The 12,847-nt window shown below is 42.1% G+C and overlaps 1 protein-coding gene across 5 annotated transcripts in view; it reads right to left on the reverse strand.

The window, feature by feature from the left end:
• The window catches only part of SPEF2 (sperm flagellar and cilia associated 2), a 208,488-nt gene that overhangs the window by 74,525 nt on the left and 121,116 nt on the right, over window positions 1–12,847 (reverse strand). For 3 of the 5 annotated variants that reach the window (XM_089779424.1, XM_014570185.4, XM_075932547.2), the window contains 2 exons: window positions 7,544–7,682; window positions 6,454–6,683 (listed from right to left, as the gene is read on the reverse strand). In XM_089779424.1, coding sequence (XP_089635550.1) covers window positions 6,454–6,683; window positions 7,544–7,682 — 369 coding nt within the window. Of the gene's footprint in view, window positions 1–84; window positions 1,278–6,453; window positions 6,684–7,543; window positions 7,683–11,274; window positions 11,480–12,847 lie in introns of those variants that run through there. The other 2 variants (XM_089779422.1, XM_006116499.5) reach the window with 2 other exon arrangements.

Consider the following 12,847-nt stretch of genomic DNA (forward strand, 5'->3'; position numbering starts at 1 on the left):
TGAGCAGACAAACAGCTGATCAGTTGTTTGTTGGCTCAGCGCGGCAGCCATGTAAATGAAGCCGCGATCATTTAAATCGCGGCTTCATTTACCTTTGCCAAAACAACAAATCTACATGGCTCCGTCGATGGAGCCATGTAGTTTAGACATACCCATAGTGATAAGAATATGGTGGCCAATGGGTATCCTATATTTGATAATATTGAAATAGTGAGGTCTGGGATAAATTTTTATTACTAATAATCCATCATGACTGATTAGAAAGATAACCTTCAAACTGTATGTGTAACCTTCAAAGGAGGGCAGCTCAGGTCTAAGATGTCTGTGTTTCTCTGTGTCTAAACCTAGAATTATTCTAAATTATTATTTGGTTTAGAATAGAGAAGTAAACACAGATTTGATTCATGGTTGTTTCAGCTGAATGGCTAGCTCTACAAATTGGACAGATGTTTCATACAGGTCATGATTGTGAAGAAATGGCAGAATCTGGATACAAACATGCTTATGCATATCAAATATAAATAGAAGGAAAGAATTGGGACAGAATTTATTGTAGCTAGTTTGAAAATGCAAAGCAGGTGAATTCAAAATAGGATCCATCTGGGCACATTTGTATAAGTTCCAGAAAAAATAAAAGATATATTTTTAGAAATGAATCCAATCATAAAGTGCTGCAGAAGGAAGGCAGAGGAGATCAGATCAGAGAAACAAGTAGGCAACTGGATTTTGCTAACAAGATAAACAACATGGTGGTGGTAGCAGTGGGGGACTGGATCAATGCTGACTGGATCAATTTCTGATTTGTCATGGGTCTTATATTATAGAAAATGGACACCCATACTAGAGAACAATACAGCACATTCATCAGGGGGGTATACATTAAATTACCATAAGAAAACTGATCAAAAGACTTCATGGACCCAACAAACATTGAAAATTCTCCTCAAATTAATACAATACTACTAACATAGAAATGATTCTTAGGTATTCTTGAAAAAGCAGCGAGGAGTTCTGTGGCACCTTATAGACTAACTGAAGTGTAGGAGCATAAGCTTTCATGGGCAAAGACCCACTTCGTCAGATGCATGTAGAGTGAATTAGGTATTCTTGTTAACTGAGCAATTACACCAGTATATATTTAGGTCCAGTACAAGTCTGGTTTTTTTCCTCCATCGATGCTCAGAGTTCTGAATAAGGTATCTCCATAGAGAACCAAGGGTGAAGAACAGAACAAAGTTGTCTGTGAAGCACCAGCCGCTCTTTATTACTTTACAGTCCTAGGAAACATAAGACTCTTTAAAATTTGATTTTTGATGACTGAATTTTATGTCCAAACTCTATTGTTAAAATATATTGGATTTGCCTTTTCTCCTCTGATTTTGTCAATCTATTAAATAAATCACCAAGACATCCTTTTCTCATTTAAAAAATATTTTCCATCCAAATTGTGTGTGAAAAGTCACTTTACATGTTTGTTTCTTCCAAAATTAATCCTCTCTCCTGTTTTTCCTCTTTTCTCTGGTTTTCCAGAGAGGTATATTGAGAGAATGCATTTAATGGAAATTCTGTTATATGAAATCACAGTAATGTTATACTTAGACAACTTGGTACTCTAATTCTTAAATCTTTTGCCTGGATTCTGATGAGACTTCAAATTCAATTTTTTTTTGGTTATTTACATACTATAGAAGACTTGTTTTTTTAATTTTATTCAAATATATTGTCTAGTCATTTAACCTTTCTGGTGGAGGGAAAATGAACATATGTCATAAAGGTGTTAGGATTAATATTAGTAGGTATTGTATATCTGTAAGTATCTATATTAATACTCCATAAGTAATCTGATAACTTTACTATCACAAGTAATCTGAGGACAATTCACATGAATTAGGATTGAACAATATTTTTTATTATTATTTAGCTGGAAGCAATGAGAGCTCTAGAAGTTTAGGAGTTGTTGGAGGCCTGGGTGAGTGTGACTGGCCTTAATAACTAGAGAACCTAGATTCTTGTGCAAAAAGACAAGACAGGAGAGAGAAATTAAAGAGGAATGCTGTTGGGCTGTGATCTCTTCTTCTTATACAAATTGTAACAGTCTTATTTTCATATTATCCTCCCTCATTTGTTTGTTGCATCCATCTGTTGTTTTTTGCCATGTGCTTTGAACATAAGCTTTCTGGGATAGGTATAATCTATTTTTATATTCTTATGTGTTTGGTGTTTAGAAGACATTATCATACTACAAATACTTCTACTCCAGCTACTAATACAGATTTAAACTAGAGAGGAAAAAAAAATAGTTTTGTTCCCAATGGTTTTCCCTCTTGTCATCTCTCTGGTGAATGGCATATCAGCATATAACATCTACCAAATCTTGTTCTGCAGACTTTTCAGATGACGGATAACTTGGTCAATTCAACTGACTCCACTCAGATGATGACACTAGTTTTGTTTGTGAGGAAACTGCTATTGATTTTGATTCTGACATACGGTCTGCTTTTGTGGAAGCAGGGCAACTGGGGGGGGGGGGGACAAATGTGGTCATCTGTTTCAGTCAGTCATGCTCTGTGAAGTACTAGAGGCTGATCTGTGGGCCCCAAACATTAGTTCTGGATTCATGTCCTTCCTGCACCTAGGGGGGTTGTGAACCCAGAGATAATTAAGTGTATGCAGCTGGCTTCTCTTAAAGAACAACAGATAAGATTTTAGCTCAAGATGCCAAAAATTAATGCTGATTTATCAGTTTACCTAGAGTCCTATACATAATCTTTCCTTCATGGTTAAAATTACCTACCTATCTCAGATTTCTTTGGTCAACTCAGGTTACAACCAGGATTCTAGTAGTGAATAAAGGCTGTATATGCTTTCAACACCACTGACAACAGTAAGGTTCTATGGAACACATGAATGGACCTTGGCGGAAGGGAAAGGGTTGTCCTCAATCTGTTTCTCACAGTTCCCAAAAACGAGTGTTTGGTAATTGCCATTTCTCTGTGGAAGTGCTAAACTTCTTGTTCAACATTTATATAGGATTATTAGGATGGTCAGTGAAACTGCATGAACTGTGCTTCTTTTCACTGACATGATTTCAATCTTTTATTTCTGTTCCCTCTTCCCCAGATAGCAGTAGAATATCCAGTGGTTGGCTTTATTGGAGCATGAGTTGCCTAAAGCTCAATGTAGATGGGTTGATTGGTACAGGAACCAATCAGAAGATACAGTGAGAATTATATCTGCCTCTGATTAAGATGTCTGTCTTTCACTTGTCACTGACAAGTGCAAATGAAGTACCTGGTTGGTTTCCTAATTACTGTAGGATAATCACATTTCAGCAGGAAGCAGGATTGTTCTCTTTCATTTGTATCTGGCCAGGACTCGAAGTTTAGATGTATTGATTTGTTTCTTAGTACAACGGGGGGGGGGGGGGGGGAAGAGATAACTCTTGTTCCCATAACTCGTGCCTTTGTCACGGCAGAATTAAATTACTGGCATGTGCTCTTCATGGGCTACAACTTAAATCCATTCAAACACTGAACAAAGAGAAGAATGCAACTTGTTAAGAAAGCTATATGTATCTATAATGACATTACGCCAGTGCTTGTTATCTTCAGTTAGTACCTGCAGGCTTCTAGGTAGAGTTTAAGGAGTTATTTCTGATCCTGTGGGTTCCTGGCCACTAACATTACCATAATACCAATAATATAAAATAACAACAAAGCTTATATGTACATGATAGGATGTAAGCAACTAGTCAACTATCCGATAAGCAAATACTTATCGGATAGCTAAATCGACTAGTCACTCCCCGCCTTGCTGCCTCTAACATCAGCGGGGGAGAGGGGGAAGAACAGGAGCTGGTGCTGGTAAAGCCGTTCACCCCAGCGCTATCTCTGCAGGAGGCAGAGGAAGAGCGGGAAATGATGCAAGTGGGAACTGCTTCAATCCCGCTTGTGGCGGTTCCCGCTGCGGGTGCTTCTGCTTTTGAAATGTACAAAAGCCCTGTAGGGCTCTTGTACATTTCAAAGCAGAAGTGCCACAGGGGGCATGGGGCAAGCAGGGACTCAAGCAGTCCCCCTTGCCCTGTGCTTTCTCTGGTACCCTTCCCCTTGCTGCCTCTCTAAGAGGCAGCAAGGGGCAGGGGGGACAGGAGCCAGTGATGGGGGTAGCCTACTTAAAAGCCAGTTCCCCTCCAGCACTTTCTCTAAGGCGCTGTTTCTACCCCTCCACTGCCTCTACTAGCAAAGCATGTTCCGCTGCTTTGCTCCCTGTCCCCCTGGTCTGCAGACCAGGGGGATGGGGAGCAAAGCAGAGCAAAGCCGCAGAGCACGCGGGCAGCAGACAGCCCAGACGCGTCTGGGCTGCCCGCGTGTTCCGCCGCTTTGCTCCCCATTCAACTTAAGAACAAACCTACAGTCCCTATCTTGTACGTAACCCGGGGACTGCCTGTAATCACATTTTAACATCCTTAATCCATGACCTGCCTACTTGAGAGACTGGACTTTTTCCTGTGCTATACTGCAGAGATCAGTAGAGACTCTTGAACTGCAGTCCTTTTGACTTTAAAAGAGGGAACTGCTGCTAGGGCATTCTCAATGAGGGCTCCTTGATTTTGGAATCTGTTCCCCCGTTGGGTCAAAATAGCTTGAGTCTGTTGACCTTTCTTTTACTAGAGTGGGATGCAACATAAAAAGCAACTTTGGGGGGAGGTGACATTCTTCAATTTTTTGCTGCAAAACTGAACTGGTTGGCATCAATCTATGATGGAAATTATTGTTGCATTTATCTATACAGAAATTTCAAGTTTAAAAGTCTGTTAGACACTTTTTATAATCTCATATATCCAATACATAAATCTAACACAAAATCTCCTTGAAGGAGTGACCAGACATGTCTGAAGTCTGCTTCGTTACAATGGAACTCTATAAATCAATGCAAATATAAGATACTCCCTGCTTCTTATAATTAGTTATATGCACAATACTGTTACTTTATTTGCTGAACTCTAGTTTGGAACATTTTCTCTCTCATACATATACACAAGACGGATAGACATCTCTTTAAAAGAGAACAGTTTTCAAGTTTGCTTTCTCTCTATAAATATATAATGACATGCATTTAAAGGGCCAAATTAACCCTTAGTGGGCCTTCATGAATTTCAATGTGTTACACTCGGTAAGTATGATTACAACTTTTAATTACACAAGGTTATTTGTGTCTGCCAGTGGTAGTAGTCATTTGTTACAAAAGATGATAATTTGTGACACTGACTAATGTATTCTTGTGTAAATGATTTTGAACTATTTTCCATTTAATCTAATCATGATATTCCTACTCAGGAAAAATATGTGTAAAGAAAAGTATTAATTTTTAAATACTAAAATTATTTTACATAATTCTTAAACCAGTATTAAACCATGATGGAAACTTAAAATCTTTTACACAGGATTTTCCACATTTCAAGATAGATTTATAGAGACTGGTGTAGGGTCGCTGATGATATGAAATTGTTGGTTGGTTCTACAGTTAAACTGTTTATGGGATAAGCTATTGCTGAATCCACTAACAAAACCAGAACTGAGCTGAAATTTTAATCTGCAAGCATTTCAGAAAAAAATAAATATATCTTGTATATTTATGGAATGGTTGCTGTATATTGACAAGAGTCATTCTGCAGATGTTGCAAGCTCAAGATACTTTAAACCAGTGTTTTTTAAACAGGGTTCCATGACACACTGGTGTGCCACACAGAACAGAATTAAAAATGGCCACGCTTAAAGGGGCAGGCGACTTTGTTTTTGCTCAATTACTTCCCCCCAACCCTTCCCCCCCCCCCAATAACTCTCTCACCAACCTTCCCCCCCCCCCACCCCAACCTTTTTTTTTCCTCCTCCTCAACAAAAACTCCTCGGTGTTCCCCATAAAAAAATTGTTTAGTATTCCTCAGTCTTAAAAAGTTTAAGAAACACTACTTTAAACAATGCTATGTTGTCTTTTAGCTAAGACGACATAAATGACGTCATTTTTAATAACATGGCTGCCATCTGCACTGAACTTAGAAATATTATTGAATTAAAAAACTTGTATATGAAAATTATTCTTATCTTATGAATTTTTAGAATTTCTGACAAGCAAGATGGGTACCACTTTTAAAAGCACACACAGCATACAGATAGTTCTAAAGAGTTACTTAACATTTGAATATACAGAAACTCAGGTCAAACACTCTTGCACAGATCACTTAAGTTTAGAGATTTCATATTAAGGTGAAAATGGATACCAGGATTCTGGATTTGCTCTTAGTAATAGTAGTAACATCTTTAATTACTAGTTTAAGTTAGCAACAGCATTAGGTACTCTAAGTAACAAAAGTGGTTTAATAAGCTCCTAATAATGACTCTAAATCTTGATTAGGTAACACATTCTCTTAGGAATATGTAAGAATATTTTTCCTACCTTTAGGTGCCACCTGTAGAAATTGCTTATGCAGTGTGCTAAGCTGTGAAATAGTCAGAGTACCATTTACAGATGTCTCTACAGGTGGAGGCCGTGGTGGTGGGATAGGATCTGGAATTACTTTTACATCATTGTTTATGAAGAAGTCTGTCTCATCTAAAACCAGTTCATATGGGATTTTGGTAGAACATTCAATGTGGTGGCGTGCAATCTCAGTTAATTTGTCAACACTAAAAAATTGAAATGCAGGAAGTAATTATTACTTTAAATTGTAAGAGTAGTAAGAGAGTCAAATTCTGAAATATTTAATCAATGAGAGATTTTCTCTATTGAGCCCACAAATCCTCCCTGTGGCTCATAGGTAGGGAAGTCAACAGGAGAGGTCATTTGTCCCTGCATGGATACCTGGATCTTTGGAGCACATTCTACAGAGCAAGGAATAGTATTACTGTGGAGGCATAAGTACTTAGATATCTCAGTGGGAAGGGTCTGATCTGCATACAGAAGATCCCCTTCTACATGAGAGTCAGGGCATCATGATTAGACTCAAATCTGTATACTTCTTGGACAATGGAGACTAATTTGTGTTATAAAGCAGGTTCTCATATTTTTATGATCTTTAAAATAACTTCCATCAACTGCTTTACAGACTGAGTGTTTTTTTTTTTTTTTTTTTTTTAAATAGAGGAGGATTCTGGAATGGCAAAAGCATAGCAAACAAGATTCTAAATTTTCAAGATGGCAGGAGCCACAACTTGATATTGTGGTTTCCAATGAACAAAATTTTGGGCTCTCTACTGATATTCATAAGCCTAACTACTTGCTGAAGGGAAAAAGAAAAAAATAGTGTAAAATATTGCTGACTACTCTGTTTAACTTTCCAAAGCATGTAGCACTATCATGCATATTTCATAAGGTACGATCAAGTTCCAAGTCCTGAGAATAAAATTAGCAAGCAAAATTAATTTTTGTACATTTAAGCAAATAATTTGCTTAGGTATCCTGTCTGAACAATTATTTTTACCAGCTTTACTATAAGTTTCTATTCTATTAAGATACCAGATGTATATAAAAATTAGCCATGTATTACCTGGACATTTCTGCTAGGAACCTGGCTCCAAGCCACTTTTCCATATATTTGTAAGTTTCTTCTGCTTTCATTGCTAGCTCTTCAACAAATGCTAATGCCTTTGTCTTTATAAGCTGTAGTCGAGATTTTGCAGCTTCCTCTGTGGAGACAGTTATTTCAGAATAATGATATATTTATACAATCCGAACCCTACTCTCAAGCTTTAGGCACCTAAAGTTAAACACCATAACTTGCAGTCAGACATTAAAACACCTCTTTAGGTTTCCTGTGTTCACATATTGCTTTGTATTTTTTTAATTCATGCAGATTGCAGAATTTGTTTTACAAAAAATAGCTACAGTGGACATCAGAATGGATATATCAATTACAAGGATATAGCAATGTTAACCAAACTGAGGTAGAAGGAAGAGGTGATAAGAAAACATTAATTCAGAGAGTACCCTCTGACAAGTTTTAGACATAGTAACTCAATGATGAAAAAACAGAGTGTCCCCTGGGGATGATTTCAAAACAGTTCCCTGAGAACTTGAAAGTATAATGTAGATATTTTACAGAGGAAGTGTTGATTTTAACAATTATATTGATAATAGTTAGGTAATAAAATCTAAAAACTTTCTAGGAAAAGATCATTCCTTTGTCAGATTTTTTCAACAGGGGGAAAAAAAAAAAATCAAATCTCAAATGATACAAACTTTTTGATAATCATAGCAAATGTTTGTTCTATTGTTCCAAATGCAGAGGTCATTCAAATTAATGGGAATCTTAACACTGACTTCAACTGTTTTGTATTTCTTGTACTTCTTGTTACAACTCCCTCTTTGTGAAAATGGGTGGTTTAGTAAGGAAAAGTGGTTGCCTACCTTTTGGTAACTGTTGTTCTTCAAGATATATTGCTTATGTCCATTCATCCTAGATGTGTGCATGCCCATGTTGGAGATGTTTGCCTTAGCAGTATCCATGGGGTCGGCTGTGGCTCCCCTAAGAGTGCCATGCTTGTGTGCTGGTATATTAGACCACCAACCCTATGCCCAGATAGCCACTGTACAGATTTCTTGTGTAGGTAGTTGGCCTAGCAAAAGGTGCTGAAGAAGCTTGGGCGTTAGTTGAATGGATGGTTAAAATAGTTGGAGGAGGCACCTTTGCCTGATCATAGCAGCATCAAATTCAGGCAGTAATCCAAAAAGAAATTATTTGAGTGGACACGGCAAGGATAACCTTTTATCCTGTAACAAACAATTGTGTTGTCTTGAGGAACAGCTTGGTCCTTTCAGTGCAGAAAAAAGTACCAACCTGATATCTAGGGAATACAACCTATGCTCCTCTTCTGACTTACGTGGCTTTGGGGGGGAAAAAAAAAAAAAAGACAGGTAAGGAAATGTCATGGCCTGTATGAAACTGTGAGGCCATCTTCATCAAGAAAGCCAGGTGTGGACTTCATCTTTATAAAAGACTATATAGGGCAGTTCTGAGATAGACACCCTAATCTCAGAGATCCAGCAGGCAGATGTGTTTCAACAAAGGTCAATTTTCCTGGAAAGAAGGAGAGAGCAGAAAGTCACAGTCTTAAAGGGTGGGGTCCCATGAGCTACTGAAGCAAGAGATTTAGATCTCATGAAGGAACAGGGTCTCTGATGTGAGGAGAGAGACACTTGAGCCCTTTAGGAACATGGCAGTCACGTCCAGGGCAAAAACAGACAGCCTCAAGCAGTGGATGGAAAGCCAAGAGGACCTTGATGGATGAAAGAGACATGCCTTGGAGCCTGAGATCAGAAGATAGTCCAGGATTAACTGCAGCAAGGCCTGCTTGGGCCAAATGTCTTTATCCAAGGTCCAACAAGTGAACTGCTTCCATTTGGTCAAGAAAGTCGCACTGGTGGAGGACTTTCTGCTACCCAAGAGAACAGCAGTGTTGGACACTGGCTGAGCACTGGTGCTCCTCTTTGTATAACCATGCAACAGCCAAGCTATTGGCTACAGTGCCACCAGGTTCAGATACAAAAGACTGCTGTGGTTTTGAGATACAGTTACTGCTCAGGCCAGACCTGCTAACAGAGGAGCCATGGAGAAATCATGGTTTGTGCTGGTAAGGACACCCACACTGTCCCTGTCTGGGACACACACCGATGCCAACCACACCTACAGGCACTATGAGGATCACCTTTGCCCTTTCCTGCTTGATCTTCATAAGGAACCCATGAATTAACTGTATTTGGTGAGGAAGATGTACAGAGCCTCTGATCATGGGAGCAGAAAAGTATCTTATAGGGAGCCTCTATTCGTTGCTCAAATTGAGGTAAACACATGCTATTGTCTGTTCTGCCTCATCACAACCAAATCCATTTGGGGGGGTCCCCCATGTCTGAAAGATGATGCTGATGCCTCTTCTGGATGGGGGCACCACTTGTGGCTAGATGAGAAGGTCCCGTTGAAGAGACCACATAATATTCCTGGCCATAAGGAGATGTGTGGCTACAAGATGGATGTCGTGTCACAGAATTCCAAGAGCCCAAAAGCTTTGTGGCAAAGGGCAGTTAATCTGGCTCTGACATGCTTGCTGATCTAGAACATAGCTACTGTATTATCTGTCAGAATCTGGACTACACTGCTTTCCATATGAGGTAGGAAAGATTGGCCAGAAGAACCACAGCAAGCTTCCTTACTTTGATGTGTAGCAAGTGATCGTGACTTGACCAATGACCTTGTGTGCTGAGATTGCCCAGTTGGGTTCCCCAGTCCAGGTCCAAGGCATCAGAGATGAGGGTCGGAACTGTGAAGGAAATCCCATCAACACCAGTAGAGGATTTTGCCACCATGTGAGTGATGTAGTCCAGAACCCTGACCACCCACACTGTCCCTGTCTGGGACACACACCGATGCCAACCACACCTACAGGATCTAGAAGCACAATAATACATGCCAGAGCATGTAAAGGTAAGCCACCAGATGGCTTAACAATTGCAGGCACGTGTGACTGGTGGTGAGAGAGTGGACTTGCATGAACAAGATTAGATCCTCCGTAGCTTGGAACCAAGCTCTGGACTGTGTAGTTTTGAGGACTGCTCCAACAAACTCTATGCACTGCACTGGAATTAAGGTTGACTTTTTACATTTTTATCAGCCCTAGACAGTGTTCCCTCTAAGCTACATGGCAGCACAGCTTCATAGGTGATTAATCAGCTCCAGCCAGTCAGTCAGTCAGCACCATGCATGGAGCCCTGAGCCTCTGACTGGCTGGGGCTGATTAGTCACCTGTGAAGCTGTGCAGATTAGAGGGAACACTGGCCCCAGGTTGTGACAGGTGGAGCAAACCAGGTTGAAGTGATGCTGCACCTGATCCTGGGATCAGCCCTTTATTATTCAGTATGGCAAAGCTCTGGCCGTACCCCATGGATCTCATGCTACTGGTGGATAATATTAGCCTTAGACACTCACTGTGGCCCTTCACACAACCCCTTTCTCTTTACATGAGGCAGGGTCCACAGCTTTTTGAGCCATATTCATCACAGGCTGGTTCATGATTTTGGGGTGCAGATCCCTCAATAGTCCTTGTCTCCTCTCTGTGTTGGTGTGAAGCAAGATGGGAGGGATCCTGGGCCCACCCACTACTCCAGGTTTCAGCCCAGGGACCCTAATATAGCAGCAACAGTCAGGGTTGTATATACTTCTGAACCAGCAGCTTTTTCCCTGGGCCACTTCCCCAAACAACCCCTCCAAGTGTCTCCCTCTGGTACCTGCTAGTCAGTCCTCAGCTCACACACAGCTTCTTCTTGTTCCACCCTTTCTCCTTCCAGTCCATCACTCTTTGTCTTCCTACTCTCCTTACCTGAAGGAAACCTTTTAAAGCAGTGCCCTAGCTTTAATTGGCTGCATGTGTTTAATGACTTGCCTGAGGGAGCGAGCTAATTAACTACCCCCAGGTGTTTATCTTCATTTCATGGCAGCAGACTCTAGGAAAGGGGTCAGCAACCTTTCTGAAGTGGTGTGCCAAGATTTAACCCTCCTGATCTGGGCTGCACTGCTCTCCCAGGATGGGCAAAAGGGCTCTCTCCACCGTGCACCCCGCTTAGTCTTCTGCTCTGGGCTCTGCTCTGGCTTTTCCTGTGGAAAGGGGAGGGAGCACTATGTGCACACTTCCCTGGAAATTGGATGCAGCATGGGGCCTCGGGCTGCCACTCTCCCCCCCCCCCCCCCCCCCCGCCCCTGGAAAATGGTGCTGGCTCCAATCTTGGGGGTAGGGAAGGTCTGCAATGCTAAATCACCAGCATGGGTTGGGATCAGGGAAATGGGCATAGTGGAGGTGAGCAGGTGGGAGACCCTGGGATGTTCAGCCCTGCTGGGGGCAGGAACCCGTGGGAGCCCAGTCCATGGCACCTTCACCTTCCTGCTAGGGACCCAGGCACTCAGGGGCCAACATGGCTTTGTGACAGAGGAACCCCTCCCATACTTTTTCCTCTCCCCAGGCAGCACTCACCCTCTAACAAGGGCCCAGTGTGGTGGTGCTGGCAGCTGAATGTGACATCAGCGCCATCTTTAGCCTGCTTGCTGGGGGCACTGCGAGGCAGAAAGGGAGGTGAATGGAGCAGGGAGTGGGGAACACTGAGGCTGCAAGGCTGGTTCTGTGCAACAGGGTGGAGAGCAGCAGGCTGAAGGAGGCAGGTACAGGACTCCCATGTGAAGGCAGCACTGCACACCCTCACCTTCCTCCAAAGCAGGAAAACAGAACCCCAGAGAAAGCTCCCCATCTTTCCGTGGCTGCAACCAAGCCCAGCTCTAGCCTGTCACCGGCAGCTGGCTCGGGAGGCGACCCGCTCTCCCATGCAGTCTACTCACCCCCAGAGCAGCCTGGGACCACAGGACTGCCCAACTCCACCACGTGGCCCGCCACCCCCAAAACAGTCCCAATGCCCGCAGCAACCCTACTCCTCCATGTGGGCTGGCCACCCCCAGAGCAACCCTGCCCTCCAAAGCAGCCACCCACAATGCAGCCCCACTGGCCAGGCCACGTAGCTCCCATGGAGCAGGAATCAGGGCTGTGGTGAGGCTGCCCCAGGAGGGACTCTTTGGGCAGTGGCTCTTTGGGCAGCCTGCTCTGCCATGTGGCCCTGCTGGCTCAGCTACATGGCTGCCATGGAGTAGGAACTGGGGCCATGATGAGGCTGCCCCAGGAGAGACAGTTTCACCACGGCCCGCCTCCAGCTGCGGCACATGGGGCAGAGAAACTATGCAAAAACTCAACTTCTTGAAATATTTTTTGAGGCAGTGCAGGTCCTGAATGGGTCTGAGATCACTTTTGCTATGGGACTA

Source organism: Pelodiscus sinensis, chromosome 6 (assembly GCF_052426305.1).
Source record: "Pelodiscus sinensis isolate ZL-2025 chromosome 6, ASM5242630v1, whole genome shotgun sequence".
NCBI classification, from domain to species: Eukaryota; Metazoa; Chordata; order Testudines; family Trionychidae; genus Pelodiscus; species Pelodiscus sinensis.